This window comes from Pleurodeles waltl, chromosome 2_2, assembly GCF_031143425.1.
Source record: "Pleurodeles waltl isolate 20211129_DDA chromosome 2_2, aPleWal1.hap1.20221129, whole genome shotgun sequence".
NCBI lineage: Eukaryota > Metazoa > Chordata > Amphibia > Caudata > Salamandridae > Pleurodeles > Pleurodeles waltl.
Window position 1 is genome coordinate 495684699 of NC_090439.1, and position 20258 is coordinate 495704956.

A 20258-nucleotide genomic window follows, 5' to 3' on the forward strand; every position below is an offset into this window, starting at 1 on the left:
TATTCATTGCCCCATTGCAGACACTGTGGGCACTCTCCCCAAGTGCCTACAGACTTTCTAGAACCTCTCTCTGAGAAAAATTCTGTTTGATTCTAATACTAGACACTAAAGCTTTATGCTTTGATCTCTCGATTTGGAACTCTTTGGGTTGCAACACCTTTTTCTTGTTACTCTATTCCCTTTAATTATCATCATTCTTTGAATAGGGATTATTTCCTTATGGAACATGCTTTATCCATTGATCATAAATTACTGACTGCCTATTCTTCTTGTTGATTAATTGACAATTTATCTTGATATTAATGCCGACTCAAAGATGAGCTCCTAAAAGAATGATTGATTAAGCTTTTAAACTCACACCAAACTCTCATTATTGACTGAGAATAAGACTGACACCTGATGATGATGCAGATACAGCTCCTGGTTAAGCTCATTTAACAAAGATCCATAGGCCTAACGGCTGGGAATTCACCCTGATGAGTTCAAGATTTTTTCATAAACTGTTAGCAGACGTCCCACAGCGCCAGCAAGGAAATCCCCTTTCTGATAGTTCACTGTATATCTGCTAACCAGAAACCAAGCAAAGTCAGTCAAGATCACTCCTAAACTGGTATGTACATTCATTATCCCTAATCCACTGCTCAAGAAATGTCCCTGAAAAGTATGTACAGCATTAGTAGTCTAGCCATAACACCATGCTACTGGCTTATAAAGTCATGGGAATCTAAAAAAAATATTACTATTTAGTAATCCACACCACATTTCCTTTATTTATTATAAGACATCTCCACCCAGTACACTGCAATCTGTACTTATGTTACATTTCAGGAAACCTTAATTGTTAAAATGTAAGAGCAGAGTATACTGATACAAGACAGACCACACATCAACATAGCCAAAATAGTTTATTTTACTAGAACACCACAAAAAGCATGGATTATTTCCTTCCGACACGCACCTTTGTTCACTGGTCCTACTGATGATCTTGTTGAACCCTGACCTATCCCAATGAGCAGTAATGATCGCCCCACATCTATTAATTGCTGTTTAAGCCTCCAGGTTGCTTTTTCCCACAAAATTCACCTGGACTGCATGATGCAAGGCAGTCTTACCTGGTGATTCAGAAGCCATAATTACAACTGCTTACAAACTCCAAGTTTGCTATCAAAGAGGGAAAATGTAGGCAAGGTTCCAGCTAAATTGGTCATTGATCTTATCACCTGTAACCCTTGTTCAGCATCAACATAGATTCCTTGCTCGGTTAAGTCACAAAGGTGCTCTTGGAACCGTACCCCATATTTCTATGACCAGGAAATAAAAATGTATCTGTACATACACTGCACAACACTTATTTGAACAACCTACAAAGCAGACACTTAATATCTTCAATGGACGCTACATTTAAAAGCATCATTAAGAGCATGTGTGAATTTCAACTACTTTCCCACTAAAATATTAACAAAGTGTACATAGGCACAGCATAGGTAGATCCTATGGTCATCTTTTATAAAAAAGCAAATTTAAATAGACTAGTGCTAAACCGCCATTTCCATTTTAATGGCTGGATGTGGATCATATCCTTCGACTTTGAAATCCTCGGCCTTAAAATCGTTGATATTTTCAACTTTGCGAAGGATGGTCAGTTTTGGGAAAGGCCTTGGCACTCTCTGAACCTAGAGGGGTGAGAAAAAACACTTTAAATAAAACAATAAAAATCAAGGTCATTTAAAAAATATAAATATAAAAGAATGACAATATAGCAGACACAGACACCTACACAATCAGTATGTTGCAAAAAGGTAGCCCCTATTGTGGAGCTTGACCAAACAGACAACTTTGGACGAAAAGCAACTGTTCATACAAATTATCTTACATTCAGAGAAATTCTCTTTACAATTGTTCCACTTATTCAAAGCTGTTGCCTTAAGCAACGAAGGAATCAGTAGGGCAGAGGGATATTTGTATACAATTGAACACTAAAACCATGCTAACAATTTATTAAATTTTCACCAAACAACCAAAACAAATAATGTCTAACTCCAGGCTGAGCCAATAGGTATGTCTCCCTGCACAAAGACAATCTTGCCTGGTAAGCAGGCACCTGCGTTAATGCTAGGTAGCAAACAGTGCCAGGAGACAAACATGCGCCATATCTTATTAGATATGGCACATTTCTGCTGTCTCCCTTTAATGCAATGTAGCATCTTTACCACTGCCCTGCGTTGTGAGAAAAATTAGTGAATATCCAGCATAGTGTGCATCCCAATAGCTCTATGGCAAAGAAATAATATAAGAGACAGACATCCTTGTCCGGTACCTCTATGGTTATCTGTGATGAGACCGACATTCCTACCTTCATCATCTGTAGAGAGCTAGCCATTAACAATTCAGGTCCGATATTAAACAGTGCAAGAGGCCTGGCTTAGGGTATTATATTGTTTTTTTTACTATCAATATACACAGCAGCTTAAAAGGAGGACACCTCCGCCATCTCAGATGTAATGTTGAACAGGGGCACTAGATTCAAAGATGTGCTCCTGCCATGTTCAAAACATATTTTAAGCAGAATGTATCAAGGAAGAAAGAACTCTTAATAGTAGTCATTTGGGCAAGAATGTTTCCAAAATCCTTTCATTCAGAAGCATCACCAGTGGGCGATATGATGCCTCATCTGATAGGTCTTAACAGGTTTATGGAACACCACATCATTGCATCCCTTGAACGCTTCAGCAAGTAACCCTTCATTTTACCTCAATCATACGACGACAGCACATACGGGGTAATACGATCTATGAAAATATCAAAATTCTACTAAGAATCAGTCTATTTCTGGAGTCTTCCCTTTAGCTAACATACCAGGAGCAGTTCCCTTCTTGTGTACCGATTATCTCCGACTGGATCTTCAATTGCTTTCAAGCTCCTGTCTGAGTAGTTTCACCCATGACAACCAGATGAGCAACTGACCCACCTACCTCCCTCCCTGTGTGAAGGAATTACAAATTCCAAACAGTCGAGTTATTTTATTAGTTCTGCAATACGGGCCCGGTGTTTTAAAGCTCTTCATCTTACCAAGAGAACGTTCTAGTCCTCGGAGGTCTCCGCTTATCACTGTTCACACCCACAAGCAACTAACTTAAACACCTCATAATCAATATCAGTGACCGATCCTGCATTAGCTTTAAAGTAACAAATCTTTGTGAACAGGTTCACTGAAGGGTCTATAGAACTGCATTGCAGCCTGCTACCCCCATGTGGGCACACCAAGTTTATTAGAGCCAAATACAATGCCGGGAAAAGTGGGCAGTGATACGAAAATGTCCGTACTTAGAAACCAGCACTGCTCTCCCACTACTCCATACTGGACACAGACAGGATGGCGCACACTACACCTGGACTGAGAAAGGTTGTGTTTGTAGGCCACGAACTGGAGAATAAAAGGAGAAATCATTAATAAAGGGGTTAGATGCCAATCACAGTTCCCTCACTCCCCACTGGCAAAACCCTCATCAAATGAGACGTCTGGTTGCACCTGACAGCATTAAGTGGAGGACGGGATTAATCCAAAATTGAATCTGCCACACAAACAAAAACACCCTTCCCAGATGACCTAGTATGGACACTCAAATGCTATGCTGTAGTGTGCAAGAAATCACTGAGTCATACATTTGAGGAATACATGCAAACCAATGCACCAGAAATCTCTTCTTGTTTACTCAAAACACCCATGTAGCTCCTACCTCTGGCCATCCATTATCTTAAGAACGGCATTCCCAGTTTGAACCAGGTAAGCCCACTCCCTTAACGTCCCCCCTCTCCTCTGCCCCCGCATAAGGTCAAAAGGTGCTGCAATAAATGTAAGCCCTCCCCCCATGTAAAGTGTCAAACGGTGGCAGTGCGGAGTCTAGGGACTGTCCAAATCAACCGCTGCCAAGGCAGGTGGAATGTCACTCAGCAAGTACCTGCCACCATGTGCCAAGTACCTGCCACCATGTGCCAAGTCTCTAGGTTTGGGTTCTCCTTGTGGGAAAGCCCACGAGGCTGCTGGTGGTCGTACTACATACAAGTCCCTCTGAAGGCCTACTGTTATTTATGCAGTATACATAATGTTGGGCCGTCCATTTGGTGCTTTTTCTTCATCTGCAGGCTGGGGTAGTCACTTTGGACTCCGGGGTTCCCAAATTGTGGTCGGGGGACCCGTGGGGGTTCGCGAAGCCACCTCAGGTGTCCGTGACTGATTAGAAAACTAAATATTAACAGATAAGGTCCCCAGCTTTCAGTAATGACTCAGTGGGGGCGAGGGGGTCCCCGGATTCCAATAATGATAAAGTGGGGGTTCCTCAAACGTCAAAAGATTAGGAACCACTGGATTACATTTCGCAGCATTCAAAGTGGGCAGCCATCTTGAGTGTAGCAGGACCACATAAAACAGGCCCCACCCTGTGGTGGGGAATGACTATTCTTCTGTTGCTCTTGCTCCGGACTTCTCAATTTGGCAGAGGCCGCCGCCAAAGGGGGCATCAAGGGCAGGCGCAACAGCCGCCGGGGCCCTGGGAATGACCCGATTAAGCCGCTTTAGCGGCAAACCAACAAGGGGAGGGGCATCCTGCTCCCTCTTTTAATGGGAAGAAAAACACGCCAAGGGTGGCGCGGAGACACCAGGCCAATTGGGGCCTGGCAAAGGCAAGTTTGGGTTTAAATCCCCTTATGGGGAAACACCATCGCACCCTCACTGGGACACTGAGGGTGGGGGGGGGGGGGGGGTTTAAAAGGACTGGGCTGCCCCTGCCGACATTACATTTGTGGGGCAGCGCACAAGAAATACAAGACGGAGGACAATGTACATAGTCGGCACTGATTTAATTTTCCGAAGGCCTCGACTGGAAGCTACTGGCGGTTGATGACCATGCCACAATGCCCCACCGGCATTTAATCTCTCCTCTGAGTCCTGAGGCCTTTTTCCCCCCCCATGCAGCACAACCCGCGGCGCTGCCCTATTCAAGATTTTCTGCATCACTCATGGACCGAAGGCGCACATGACAACTTACAAAGTTAAATAGTGACATGAGGGTTGCAGACTGTGAGCCTTTTATTGTCTTTGGCGGAATGCCGAGCCTAGCGAGATGGTGTGTGCATGATTTGAGTTCCACTGACTGAACACACGGAGAAAACATGGCACTCCAAGATCACACATGTTCTTAGCTGGTGAAGTTCATCTTCCTCATGCTTTTGTCAAATTAAGCTTTTGCCATTATAGTGCCTGTGTTTATCAAATTAAGTGGATGAATGATCTATCGGGTTTCTCAAATATTACTCGGAGTGAGATTACAATTACATTTGAAATCATGAAATACATTTTTTTTTTTTTAAAAGAAGAACTACTGAATACAGCCCCTTGATCCACAAGAGCAGTGGAAACAAACACCCTTATATTTTTATTTGGTATAGCCTCATCCATTTCAGGCGCTCAACCCGCTTTTACTTAATTCAGACACAATGCCGGTGCAGTGTGCTAATTAATGGAACAGCGGTCTTTTTCAGGTTCGCTTAATAGGCATGGCCGGATTTTGTAATGTAAGGCTTGGGCACAGAAAGGGAGATCTCGTAGCTCTGGCATGAAAAACCGATAATTGTATTTGCCGGCAGGACGGCTCAGCGTGTGGAATGCTTGCCGCTCAAAAATCAGTAAACTGCGTACGAAAAATGTAGGTACCACTGACTTCATATTGGCACCTATGTGAACGGAGTGCAGCCCAAAGGGAGATGCTTCGCACTGACAAGAGGAGCATTTAGTAGGCTAGATCTCTTTCCTGCTGCCGCCCCATATGGTGATTAAGATCAGAACGGAGTTCATGTTTGTGCTTGTTCATTAGGGCTAGAGCTTATTTTGTGCTTGTTGTTTCCGGTGCTGAGCACCAGCACTTACTTTTGAGGGTCGGGGCTTAGTCTTCTGCCTCAAGCATTTGCTGCGAGCAAAAGACACATACGGGAAAGACAGAGAAAGGGAAAAACAAAAAAGCGTCACAAAGAGTGAAAGCAGAAAGCTGCAAGAGTGAGCTAAAGCGCTGGAAGTGGCTTTAAATGGATTAAAGAGGCCTGAGATGGCTTCATTATTACGCTGCCTCCGTATTCCGTGCTCGCACATTTAACTGCAGCAGCCGAGAGTTTCAGAGGAGAGCTCTGAGCACAGGCACTTTTCTATTTACAGATGAAGCACTGATTAGGGCAGTATCGTTATGCCCTTGCCAGTGATATGTCATGCTGACTCAATTGTCGACATACTGGGTTTAATGCATGTATAGAGTCTCCCATTGCATAATGTTTCAAGGCCACCGACCACCACGCTGAGGGGAGGGTTTGTTTATTCCAAGAGTGTCCGAAGACATTTGCAGCTTTAAAATTCTTTCAAACTTAAAAAAAACAAAAAAAAACAACGCTTTTGAAACATCAATTAAAGATTGTTTATTCAAAGGATATAACAACACGCAGAAAGGAAATACTGCAATCAAGAATAACTTAAATGGCCACTATAGGCAGATAAAACTCACACAAAAAAAGAAATGCAAAACATGAAAGGTAGCATGTATGGGATAGAGGTGTACTGGCCAGAGAAGCCACCTCTGGTGAACCAGGTTCGAGCTGCAGCACAGCATCTTACGATGTTGTGCAGAGCGCTTAATCTCCCCAGGCCTAGCGAAAAGGAATATGTCCTTGTATAATATAACGGGGTTCTCAAGTAAGTGCCCCAATACCTGCAGACCAAGTTCACACTATTTGGTAGGTTGCAATAAGTAAATAAAATAATTGAAGCAGCAACCATATCAGAATGTAACAAGGCCCAAGGACAGTTAACACATTTTTATGGTATGTTACCATTTCTCTAGAGGTGGACAAAACGAAGATAATGGTCTACAGGTAGGTAAAACAGAACGGGGTAGAGGCATAACAGCCAGTGCTGCTGCCTTTGTAGCTGGGGAACCAGGTGTAGGTCTAGGCATTGGATCAACATCCTGTGATCCTGGGCAAATCACTTAATCGCCCCAGGCCTAGCAAAAGGAAAGTGCGCATGCGTAACATACCAGGACCTCGGGTAGAGTGCTGCAAGTACTTTTAGGTCGAGTCTCGCTAAATAAAACTGCAATAAATAGATACAATAATTTAAGCAGTATCCCCAAAAAAACAATTAACAAGTCCCAGGGACAGTGTAGTGCAGTGGCTGCACAGACGGTTGCATGTGAGAAAGGAGACAGATATAACCGCAGAAAAACTCAGTACTTCCAATAGTGAATGTCTTTATCAACATGTTGACATCATTATGAAGAACCATCATCGGTTACTGACGATAGCAACCCCCACAGATCTGGAGTGTGGATTAATAATGCTGCTGTTTTGGAAGCCAGTATGCTGTATAAGATTTAAAGGGGTAATAATCTGGCAGGGACACTAAGTCGCTCCACAGGTTAGGCGCAGCTGCACAGCGATGAAGCAACTGTTGGGGGCATATGAGCACTCTGAAAGAAGCTCTAGTGGGGAACATGTGGCGTTATGCTTACAATGTCAGGTTAGCACTAGGAGATCTCCCCGTGTAACACTGGGTGATGCTGGGCATCTCCAAGTATATTTAGGGGCATTAAACACAACTGTAAACTAGAGTGCTTATAAACCTCATCTAACATTGCAAGGAAATTTGCAGATATGCAGGGAATATTTCAGCCGTATCATTCCCCGCAGCGGAACGTCTGCATGCATGTGCAAATGCCCACAGGCCTCCTGGTGGAAGTTAATGGCAACAGACAGTTTGTACTTACCCGAGTGAGCTGTTCTGGGCATTTTTTAAGCAGGTGTTTTTGGTTTTGTGACATTGTGCTGCACTGCTCCTCGGAAAAACAGGTGTCTGACTGACTGTCCCTCCTGTTTCTCTTTCCTTTATGAAATCTGCCATTGGGAACGACACACTGAGAGACCAAAGAGGATCCGAGGATGCATACACATAACTGAGGATGGAGCAGAGCACATTTGGTGTGTGTTGGGAAGATAACAGAGGGAGCCCAACATACGTCACCCTCTCTCAGCCATGTCTAGTATTGCTAATCCAGGGCTGGAGTCTACTTAATGGCTTTCCCCTGATAACAGGTGAGTAACTGCTGGCAGCTCGACAGGGATACATCAGTCATTGCTTGGGGATACCCAGATTGGGGTAACCTAGGCACCATGCACTGGCAGCATGCACTGGCAGCATGAACACTGCAAGGCATAGGTTTAAACTTGGGACTTTTTCCAAAGGTTGGTAGGGATGCATACATCCTTTTGGGTACAGCCATCCCCATCTAGGGTGTAACTTTGAATCCCACGTTAGTGCAGCACCCGCATCTTTCTAAGTACAATGGCATATGGAGAAACACTGTATACTACACACTGGGGTCCTTCTTTATCACATATAAAAGATCCTAGACACAGGTTTATAGATATAGGAACCATTGGCTCTATATAAGATGCGCGTGACTGCATGGCTTAGGCACACCACTGGGTTACGAGCAGTGGTACTGACGAAAAAGCAGGTCAATGGGAGGTGCCTTTATCGCCAAAGCCGGCCCTGGGCAGCGGCCAATCAATCAAAGCCACAACCTAATATTAAAATGGCATTGGAGACACTACAAATTAAAACGAGAATAGCAATATTGCCTACAATATGTAACACTCCCCAAATGACCAACCGTACTAATGGGAGTGACCAGGCCACCGACGGCTTACCTAACTGGCAGGGAAATACCCCTGGCACTCAGGCTCACCTCACCCACAGGGATAAATACCCTTGCCATCACTGAATAGGAATAGAAAGGGAGCAACAAGGAGAAGTAGTGAGTACTATCACAACAAAGGCTGGGAGTCGGAAGCCTAACCAGGGGTGGTACAAACCTCTAACATTGGTACACTGGGCAGGTGTCAAGGGTCCCCAATAAAACTCATAGGGGTGGGGCAAAAAATAGGTTAGTAGCAGTACCAGATAGCGGGACGGAACGCAACCAGTTCTGATAAGCAGGGACAACAGAAAACTGAGTATCCGGGTCACCACACGCCTGATGAGGACAACTATTGTGGGTTATCCCCTATTTTATTCAGGGATAGGGCACTGGGGACCAAAGCAACGATCTAGGATGCCAAATTTAGCAGGTTATATGCCGCCATGTGGACAGCCAGGGTTTACAATAGGCCTGGGGCCTTTGGTGATGCAGCTTAGCCAGGCACGCAAGGGCCTTCTGCTGCACAAGTACCAGTCACCAGGCAGAATACAACAGGCTTTGTTGAGACCGGGACAAGGTACCCCCTGCACCAAGGACCTGGGAAGCATAGAGTTAATCTGAGCTAATGAGTACAGGTTCACAAGAGAAGGCAAAGGACGGGAGACCACCGCGAGGGTGGCAGAGTGAGCACCTGGTAATAGTTCTGTAAAGCATAAAAGTGGCCAGTAGGCTGTCAAAAAGGAATGCATTGCCAGAGCAGAGATCCTTGGGAGGCCTGACAGCCGGGACACTGAGTGGCACTGCTGAGAGTCAGACAGGAAGCTGAGGGTGGCAGTCAAAGGAAGAAGAAGGAGCAAAGGATGAAAGGGGAGCCTCCTGGGGACGTGAGCCCCACAGGCGGCATGGCGTAAAAGGGGTACATTAGTTGGTAAAGGAGGCACACTGGAGGGCGGTGTGCCAGAGGAAGGCCACTTACCTGGGGATGCCTTACGGCAGGGTAAGTAGGCAGATGGGGAGTAAGCAGAGCACAGCACTCTCAGCCCAGACCCACTGATTGGCAGGGCACAAAATGGACAGACAAGGTAGCGAGTTGAGCCTAACAGCAGTTAAAGGCTACCCCCTCACAATCAGAAGAAGAATGAACAAAGAGACCAACAAATAACTATATGACCCCAAAAAGCGACATGGAGGATGGCCTCAACAATAACAGGTGGAAGAATTGTGACAAGTAAATGACAAGGGCTTGATTGATACATGGCAGAGATGATGGACATGTCAACCGTTGATATTTTATGACCTGTCGGGCAGCAATGTCCTTAGGATCATGTCAAAATGATTAATGTACGGGGGAGATGATGCATGACCTATCAGCTGTGATTCATGACCTATCTCCCAGTTATGACTTATGATCATGTCAAGAATTGTGTGGCACTCGAGTTATGACACTGTAAATAACATTTATGGTCTTGTTTTGATATATGACTGACCACTGATTTACAAAGTTAATCTACTGTAAGAATCCATGCATGTAATGAAACTGCGGCCAAGTATTACCACAGCAAAATACAACCACATGGTTGGTGTTACTTTATCCAGAGACAAAGATATGGAATTTGCACGAATGGGAGTGGGCCAAGTGCAGGTGTTATTGGCCTAGCGGTCTCAGAGCAGCCTGTCATTCTTGCTTATCGCGCTGGAAGCGCAAGGGCGTTCTTCAGATTCTCCTGTGCTCAGCCAGCTCCTGCTGCATTTGTTGAACACACAAAGGGGTTTTAAGAACCCTTCGAGAGTCTGTTTAGTACGGAGCAGGCCGTTCTCTGATCGGTAAGCTGTTCAGAGCGCTTGCTTTAACACTTCAGGGAGCATTTCTAGAGCGAAGCGCACTCGCATTTCACCTAGCAGATGGTAAACCAACACACAAATGCAGTCATTACCAATTACTGATCGGGCTGGTTTTAGGTATTTAGGTGAAAGAATCCTTAGTTGTGAAGGTACACAAATAGTGTGCATAACAGATTTGCATTTAGAATTCAGAGTGTGGGTTTAAGGCTTAATTGTTAAGGGTGAGGTTTGTTTGATGTGAGCTGTCATATCGACTTCACTCTGCCCAACAGAACAGCAACTCTAAAAAAGAACCAATCATAATTGGTGGAACACGAAGATTACGAGTATCATTTTGCAAAGCTACGAATATAACGTACAGTATTGCTGTAACACTGAGGATATAAGAGGGCATTACAAAACAGAGTTGAAAAGCAAGTTATGCTATTAATACTTATACTGTATTAATCATTTGGCTTACCAATCTCGTTCCACGCTGCCGCATTCCTGTAGGAAGGTAGCCTCTTCCTAGCCTTGTTACCCCCACTTTTGGCCTGTTTGTGAGTATATGTCAGGGTGTTTACTGTCTCACTGCTAACCAGAACCTCAGTGTTTATGCTCTCTCTGCTTTTTAAAATCGGTCACTGCAGGCTAGTGACTAATTTGACCAATTCTGATTGGCACACTGGAACCCCCCTATAATTCCCTTGTATATGGTACCTAGTTACCCAAGGTATTGGGGTTCCAGGAGATCCCTATGGGAGCTCAGACAATTCTTATGCAGGACTGCCACTGCGGCCTGAGTGAAATAACATCCATGTTATTTCACAGCCATTTTTCACTGCACTTAACTTATAAGTCACCTATATGTCTAACCCTCACTTAGTGAAGGTTAGGTGTAAAGTTACTTAGTGTGTGGGCACCCTGGCACTAGCCAAGGTGCCCCCACATTGTTCAGGGCAAATTCCCAGGACTTTGTGAGTGCGGGGACACCATTACACACGTGCACTACATATAGGTCAATACCTATATGTAGCATCACAATGGTAACTCCGAACATGGCTATGTAACATGTTTAGGATCATGGAATTGCCACCCAAATACCATTCTGGTATTTGGGGGACAATTCCATGCATCCCCGGGTCTCCAGCATAGAGTCTGGGTACTGCCAAACTAACTTTCCGGGGTCTCCTCTGCAGCTACTGCTGCCGCCAACCCCTCAGACAGGTTTCTGCCCCCCTGGAGCCTGGGCAGCCTGGTCCCAGGAAGGCAGAACAAAGGATTTCCTCTGAAAGAGGGTGTTACACCCTCTCCCTTTGGAAATAGGTGTGAAAGGCCTGGCAGGAGTAGCCTCTCCTGGCCTCTGGAAATGCTTTGAAGGGCACAGATGGTGCCCTCCTTGCATAAGCCAGTCTACACCAGTTCAGGGATCCTCCCCAGTCCTGCTCTAGCACGAAACCGGACAAAGGAAAGGGGAGTGACAACTCCCCTGACCAGCACCTCCCAAGGGAGGTGCCCAGAGCTCCTCCAGTGTGCCCCAGACCTCTGCCATCTTGGATGCAGAGGTGTGAGGGCACAATGGACAGCTCTGAGTGGCCAGTGCCAGCAGGTGACGTCAGATACCCCTCCTGATAGGTGCTTACCTTTCTCTATAGCCAATCCTCCTCTATGGGCTATTTAGGGTCTCTCCTGTGGGTATCTCACCAGATAACGAATGCAAGAGTTCACTTGAGTTCCTCTGCACTTCCTTCTTTGACTTCTGCCAAGGATCGACCGCTGACTACTCCAGGACACCTGCATAACTGCAACAAAGTAGCAAGAAGACTACCAGCAACATTGTAGCGCCTCATCCTGCCGGCTTTCTCGACTGATTCCTGGTGGTGCATGCTCGGAGGGCTGTCTGCCTTCACCCTGCACAGGAAGCCAAGAAGAAATCTCCTGTGGGTCGACGGAATCTTCCCCCTGCTAACTCAGGCACCAAACTTCTGCATCACCGGTCCTCTGGGTCCCCTCACATCCTGACGAGCGTGGTCCCTGGAACATAAGAGCTGGGTCCAAGTGTCTTCGACAGTCCAGTGGCCCTTATGTCCAAATTTGGTGGAGGTAAGTCCTTGCCTCCCCACGCCAGACCGTAATCCTGTGTACTGCGTGAACTGCAGCTGCTCTGGCTTCTGTGCACTTTTGCAAGATTTCCTTTGTGCACAGCCTAGCCCAGGTCCCCGGCACTCAGTCCTGCACTGCCCAACTCGCTGAGTTGCACTCCAACTTCGTGGGACCCTCTTTTGTTGCTCTGAGTCGACCGTTGTCCTCAGATCTTCTAAGTGCCTGTTCAGGTGCTTCGGAGTGTGCTGCCTGCTTCTGTGTGGGCTCTGTGTTGTTGCTGAGCACCCCCAGTCTCCTCCTCCAAGGGGCGACCTCCTGGTCCTTCCTGGGCCCTGGCAGCACCCAAAATCCTCAACCGAGACTCTTGCAGCTAGCAAAGCTGGTTTGCGGTCTTTCTTTGTGGAAACAACTCTGTATCCTCCAGCACGCCGTGGGACATCTTCTGACCAAATGAGAAGTTCCTGGCACCTTCTGTTTCAGAATCTTCGGCTTCTTCCACCCGGAGGCAGCCCTTTTGCACATTCATCTGGGGTTTAGTGGGCTCCTGCCCCCCCCCGTACACTTGCGTGACTCTTGGACGTGGTCCCCTTCCTTTACAGGTCCTCAGGTCCAGGAATCCGTCTTCAGTGTTTTGCTGTCAGTTGTTGTCCTTCCAGAATCCCCTATCTCGACTTTACTGTCTTTCTGCGGTAGTAGGGTAACTTTACGTCTACTTTTCAGGGTCTAGGGGTGGGGTATCTTGGACACCCTTAGTGTTTTTACACTCCCAGCGACCCTCTACACACTACACTAGGCCTGGGGTACATTCGTGGTTCGCATTCCACTTTTGGAGTATATGGTCTGTGTTGCCCCATGGCCTATTTCTCCCTATTGCATTCTATTGTGTTCTACAGTGTTTGCACTACTTTTCTAACTGTTTACTTACCTGATTTGGTTTGTGTGTGTATATTACTTACCTCCTAAGGGCGTATATCCTCTGAGATACTTTTGGCATATTGTCACTAAAATAAAGTACCTTTATTTTTAGTAACTCTGAGAATTGTGTTTTCTTGTGATATAGTGCTAAGTGATATAAGTGGTATAGAAGGAGCTTTGCATGTCTCCTAGTTCAGCCTAAGCTGCTCTGCTATAGCTACCTTCTATCAGCCTAAGCTGCTAGAACACCTCTAATCTACTAATAAGGGATAACTGGACCTGGCACAAGGTGTAAGTACCACAAGGTACCCACTATAAGCCAGGCCAGCCTCCTACAATTCCCACACCTTTTCCCTCACCAGCCACTCCAATACTCAACACTTTAACAGCACTCTGAGTTTGAGATGGGCCTTGCAAATCATCATGCAGATCCAGAGGAAGAAGACACTGTCACAGAAATGTCCACCATACATCAGACTAATGTGGGTCTCTTGCAAAAAAGCAAAGTATGTTCCAGCTCCGTAACTAGGACTGAACCTTCTGCATCTCAGCAGGGTGGGCCATCCCCTTTCTCACCATCCTATTTTCCAAATAACGAAACTATACTTGGTATGCTAAGCCTACTATATAACACCATACAGCAGAGACCATATAGACGTTTAGGGTAGACAACTGCTCTCGCCGACACCCCATTCGGGACACAAACCCATTCAAACCAGCCAGCATGGGCTGTGCCAAATACAGTAGCCAATTCCCAAAACTGTAGAACACATCACCTCCCTCTTTGACCAGGACCCCAGACAGTAGTTCCCAAGATGCCTTCAATTCTACAGTGCAGCCATCCCACTAGATCGTCTGACATACAAAACTACCTCACTCCTTACATTTGAAGAATGATGTCTTTAGCACTGATCACAGAACTCACAAGATTGTAATCAAGATTAGACTTTGTTTAGTGGCATACCACGATAGAAACACAACTGATAAACCCAGTTAACAATGAATAACCTTCTTGGAAACCAAGGAAGGAAAAAGATGTAGAAGACAAAAACAAATTGAAGTCCAAACACTTGCCTTGCCCACCTTATCGTTCAGAGAGCCTACTTGGACTCTGAGGCTGAGTGGCTACCAACTCAGTGTCACACTGAGGAAAATCTGTCAATACTATACCCTCATACACCCAAGCATCTGAATAGGAGCAAGGCTAGGTAAAAGAAAAGGGAATAAACAAAAAGGAAAAGGTAGCTGGAGGTGGGAGACTTATCACCTAACTACTTCAAAGACCCGAGCTCCAACAGATCTCCACAATTTGCAACATTAGAAAACCCCTAGGATGCATTCAATTCCACTCCGGCATCACCAACTATGCATCAAATTACCATTAGTTCCCTTCCGTTGTTGGCAATCTACAGAAACATGTACAAGACGTTATAGTCACCTTTATATGATCAGCAGTCAGGGTACCAATGTTGCAATACATCTACCAGTAGAATGTAAGTCATCAGCACTGCTGAACAATTTGGTTGATAGTGTGCCACATCACTGGTGCAAGTTGAGGATCCCACCCTATGCATGGCTTTCCCAGTTCCCAAACCTGCTGTATGTTCAAGATATGACTGCTGCAGGAAAGCAGACTTGTTTCTGGCCCTGCAATGTCCCTACCTAGGAGGTCTATTCCTACAATCTAGGCGTATCCAACTACTGCATCCTAGGATTTCAGTCAATCCCATGCCGCAAGGCTGTAATGAAAGGCAATAATAAACCAACAGCTAAAACCATCAGATTTACAGTAACAAGAAACTGAGCCCTTTTTCATTTTAAATGAGTATCTGCACCTAAGATATATTAACATGGGAAAGGCCACTCTGTCATGCCCACTGCAAGATTGGGTCTAGGTCCCAGTAGTTGCACAGTTTAGCTATAATCACTCTAGGAGGCGGGCTCAGCACATTATCCACCTCTCGACAGAAGAATCTTGACTGACACTTCAGCGTCACAGTATTCAACAGCCAACCTTTTTATGAATAGCTTTACAGTCCCTTCTGCCTTTTCTGATACGCCTACAATATGGATATTGTTTCTCCTTGATCACGCCCTCTCTATCCTCAGTGTAGTAGTCCCAGAAACACTCTTTCCTGCAAATCCACCTCCTGTTTACAAACCACTTAAGTGACCAGGTCAACTACAGTTATTGTAGCTTCCATTGTATCTACTCTTTCCACAATTATCTGTGGATCGTTCAGCAGGAGACCACATGAATTTTAGCCATCAAGGAAAAGTGTCTGCTTTATCAAAGTTACAATACCTTCCAGTATCCCCCAGTGATGCAGAATCACAATCAGTACCACGGTCCGCTGAGATGCAAACGTTAGACTTGGTCCCAAGGTTGCCAAAATGAGATTGGTGCTTTAGGACTAGAGAGCAGGTGGCAGGTAGTTCTTGCTTTCCCAGTTGATGCTTCTTCCTTAGTCATAAATCCACTACCCAAAGACAAAGGGCTACACCCGCCAGTGAGAGCAATTTGCCAATGTACAAAAAGCAACACTTCCAACCGCATCTCATTAGCCACTTTGTTACCTCTTTTCACCTCCAGATGCTGTGAGGAGATACTCATTTTAACTGCTCAGGATGTGATTGAGGGCCACAAAAGAAGCAGTACAAGTGTACCAAGTGCGGTTTACCCTCCCATTCCAGCTGGGGTGACAGATACCCAGGTACCAAGAGTACCAGTGTACTTCAATATGTGCACGAGTGAACATAACTCCCAGAAATAGTTCCAGAGGAGCCACAGCACAATGCAGGACCCCACACTGTCCCAGTGAGGCCCACTTTGTTTTCATCCCCTATCACTTTTCCAGGGGCTCACAATCAGCTGTGCTACAGCACAGAGCTTCAGACTGACAGCACCCCATGGGCACTATACAGGAGAAGATTCCCCTGCCCTACCACTGCATGCTGCAGCGCATTTGGGCCAATCACCACCACATATGTCCTGCTCTTTCAAATGCCTCTTCTGCAGGTCACCATTTTCTGCTGTCAAGGAAACTCAATTTCCAACAGTCTCCCAGGCACCACAAGCGCCAATCTGCACTGCTGCGTGCAGGTGTATAAAGCACCTGCAGACTGCACTCTGTGTCCTCAGCAAAAACCAGGCACTGCCAACCACTGTCAGGTCTGAGGAAAGACTGGGGCATCCTTAGCCCCCAGCATAAGTTTCATTACCTCTATGGCTTCAATTAGCGTAGTGAAACAAATTCACCTAGGTCATCAGTATCAAGCAGTAATGGGTTTCAATTTTCTGGTGGATTATGTCAGATGAATGAGGAAAGTGGGAGCTATTTTGAATTATTTCAAGTTATTCACCTTGGCTGTCACAATCCCTCCCAAAACCTTGCTAGACTTAATGGCAACACTTGGTGTAAGAAGCAGAAAGGAACAGAGGGTCAACATTTTAGGGAATCTGGATCAAATGTAAACTCAGATTCTAAGCAGCAAAATGTTTCTTGAATAAAGCAGTTTTATTAAGCCCTGCATTCATTGATGGCAACGACAAAACCCTGTTTATATTGTCTGGGAGTGGCATAACATGTTAAACAATGGGAGCGGTGTGGTCTTTAACCATCATTTATTGTATATGTAATAAAGCAATTATTAAGCTGGATACCAAAACGCTAATCCTTTATTTAAAAAAAAAAAAAAAAAAAAAAAAGAAAGAAAATACAGATGAGCATTTCCTAGAAGTCTGTACTCCACAGTATCCACAATGTCAGAGTTGCTCACAGCTCCTGGAAGTCTTGCATACCAGAACAGCAGTATGTATAATTTAGAGTATCTGTATCAACATGAACAGGGGTGTAGCTGGCAATCATAAATCCTAACGTGTAAGACCAATAATTACAGATTTAAATGAGAAACTCAGATTGGAATGAAAAGGGAGGGTGAGGTATGTGATCAGAGATAAACCAAGGGACCGATTGGGGAGTGGCTAAGGCGTCAAGATGGCGGCACTTTTGTAGTGCTCCGGACCCCTCCGTCATCCGCCTCTAGCTACAGCCGAAATTCGCTTTCATCAGCGGCACCTTCCTGCCAGGTGGGCCTGCTGCTCCCCCAGGGACGAGCAGCGGAACCGGCCCAACTCCCTGCCCCGGTTCTGGGGCACAGCTGGCTTGCGGCCGCCTATAGACAAGATGGCGGGCGGCGACAAAGGCATGAGCGGAGGACTGTGACGGGGGCCCCCCCCGGGAATCGTCGGCGTGCTGCACCGTGGCCGCTGGGCAGAAATTGCAGGCGGCGCTGCCGGAGAGCCCGTGGGCAGCTGGAGCCGACTGGGGGCAGAGCCGGGGCTCTCGAGCGGCGGTGGAGCGCAGCCCATGAGCTTTGGTGAGCGGCGGGGCAGGGTGGCCCAGCTGGAGACAAGGAAGAGGCCCCCTCTGTGTTTACGTCTGTTTACTTCCCTCCCCCCCCCCCCCCCCACCTCACCTCATTGGACCGCAGCAGTGAGTGGAGACAGCTTGTCCAGCCCTTTGATTCGGCTGGGGGATGCAGATACCTTGCGGCCGCCTGCAATCAAAATGGCGGACAGCGAATGACGACCAGGACACAGACCGCGGAGAAGGTGGCGTGGAGCCAGAGACCTGTCTGGACGCTGTGCCACGACAGGCTGCTGCGACTGGGAGCAGGGTCGAGGCACCTAGACATCGGGAGCGGCAGTGAGACGAGGTCCAATAATCCGGTGAGCAGAGGGGACAGGGTGGCGTGAGGGATAGGGGGGAAGCGTTGGCATCCAGGAGGCCCCCCCCTTTTGTTCCCCCTCCATTGATGGACTGGCACCCCCCCCCCCCCCAGTCCTCCCCAGGTGGCTGCAGGAGGAGCAGCGCCTCAGCGAACTGTGACACGTGGAGCGCGACTCACTGGAGGATCCCTCTCTCTTCTTCTTGTCTGCAATCTCCCCCCACCCCCCCCCCCATTCCACTGGAACATGGCGATACTGGAGAGAAGCGGCCAGGGATGTTGGTGGGGCGCCTGGGGGAACTTTGAGACCAGCTTGCAGATCAGTAGTGTGGGGGACCGCGCAGGGGTCACTGGGTCGTGGAGATAGGCAGTAACGGCCCTGGACCCATGTGTAGTGAACTACCTGGTTCCCACTGACTGATCCATCGCGAACCTCTATATTGTGACACAGCTGGGGAATCCATCATGGGCAAGGACAAAACAGCACGACAGGCGGTTGCGCAAACACGCATAGACCAATTTACCACAAGTAGGAATGGGACTCAGGTGGGAGATCGTGCCGAGGGTGGAGGAGGAGATCCACCGGAGAAGTCCGGCGACCTGGAAAAGATTCTCCAAGCTATCCAAGTATCCCAAACAGTGGTGGAGTCTAAGATCGGGGAAGTTAGGGTGGATGTGGCCTTGGTCCGGCAGGACCTCCGCAATGCCACAGCCCGGCTAACGGAGGCGGAGTTGAGGATATCCACGGTGGAAGATGATGTGACTGCTCTCAAGGCACAGGTCTCCACATTGACGTCTTGCACATCGGAGCTCTATCGAAGAGCCGAAGACGTGGAGAATAGATCCCGGCGCAACAACCTCTGCATGGTGGGCCTTCCAGAGACCACGGCGGCCCCGTCTCTGGTCACCTTTTTAGAGGAATGGGTCTGCTCTTGGATGCCGGCGGGCCGTCTTACACCGTGGTTCGCGATTGAATGGGCCCACAGGGCTTTGCAGTTGAGGGCTCCCCACCGAGACCGGTGATACTCTGTCTCTTCAATTACAAGGACCGAGACGCCGTGCTCCAAGAAGCGCGCTCCAAAGGAGAACTCTTTTGCAATGGGGGTGAAGGTCCTTCTCTTCTAGGACTACACTAGGTATGTGCAACAATTACGCCGCTCATTCACTGAAGTAAAGCAGAAACTGGGGGCAATGGACATATCATATCGTCTCCAGTTTCCAGCAAAACTGCAAACTTACTTCTTTGAGCAGCCGGCGGTGGCATGGACTTGGCTGACAGAAGAAGTCCCTCTTGGTTTACGCAGTGGAGAACCAAGACCAAAGAGACATGAAGTGCAGTCGAACCAGCAGCAGAAACAGCCTTCTTGCTGGCGCAAGGAGCGTCGGAACTCCCGCTCGGGGTCCCCCCTAGAAGCCCCACGCATGGCAACGGAGACACATCAATAGCTGGTGGATTCTGGGGGAGTCCAGAGCCATCGGGAACAATGCGGGCCCGGACGGGGTCCCCGAGTCATTCGGATTTGTCCCGCAGTCCGGTGCTGTAACTATACCAGCAGATGGCTTAACCTGGGGGGTGCTAATTGCTTGAATTAGAGATAATATTGCTTACGACCAATTACGACCTATTGTGTTTTCCTTTGATCCAAAGATATGGAGGGGTTCACCACTGCTCAATCAATGGCATCTCTCACTATGTTCGAGAGTGAGGTGATTTATATGGGCGACAGATGCTTTGGGGGGGGGGGGGGGGGGGGGTGTTGGATGGAAAGTTTGGGTCTTGTTCTAAGGTATGTGTTACTGTTTTTTACTACATTAGTATGTTTGTGTGTGTTAGCAAGTGCACAGGAGAGACAGTGAACCAATTGACAGAGTAAGGGCGTTCAGTCAACACAGGGAGGGGGCTTCAGACCAAGAAACGGCGCATTTCGGTAACCGCCCTGATAACAGCTA

General features: G+C 47.0%; 1 protein-coding gene across 2 annotated transcripts in view; it reads right to left on the reverse strand.

Moving 5' to 3' along the window:
- Nucleotides 1-742: 742 nt before the first annotated feature.
- The window catches only part of TYMS (thymidylate synthetase), an 88817-nt gene continuing 69301 nt past the window's right edge, over nucleotides 743-20258 (reverse strand). For both annotated transcript variants that reach the window (XM_069219982.1, XM_069219983.1), the window contains one exon: nucleotides 743-1673. In XM_069219982.1, the coding sequence (XP_069076083.1) occupies nucleotides 1536-1673 (138 nt within the window). In that variant the 3' untranslated portion in view covers nucleotides 743-1535. The remainder of the gene's footprint in view (nucleotides 1674-20258) is intronic.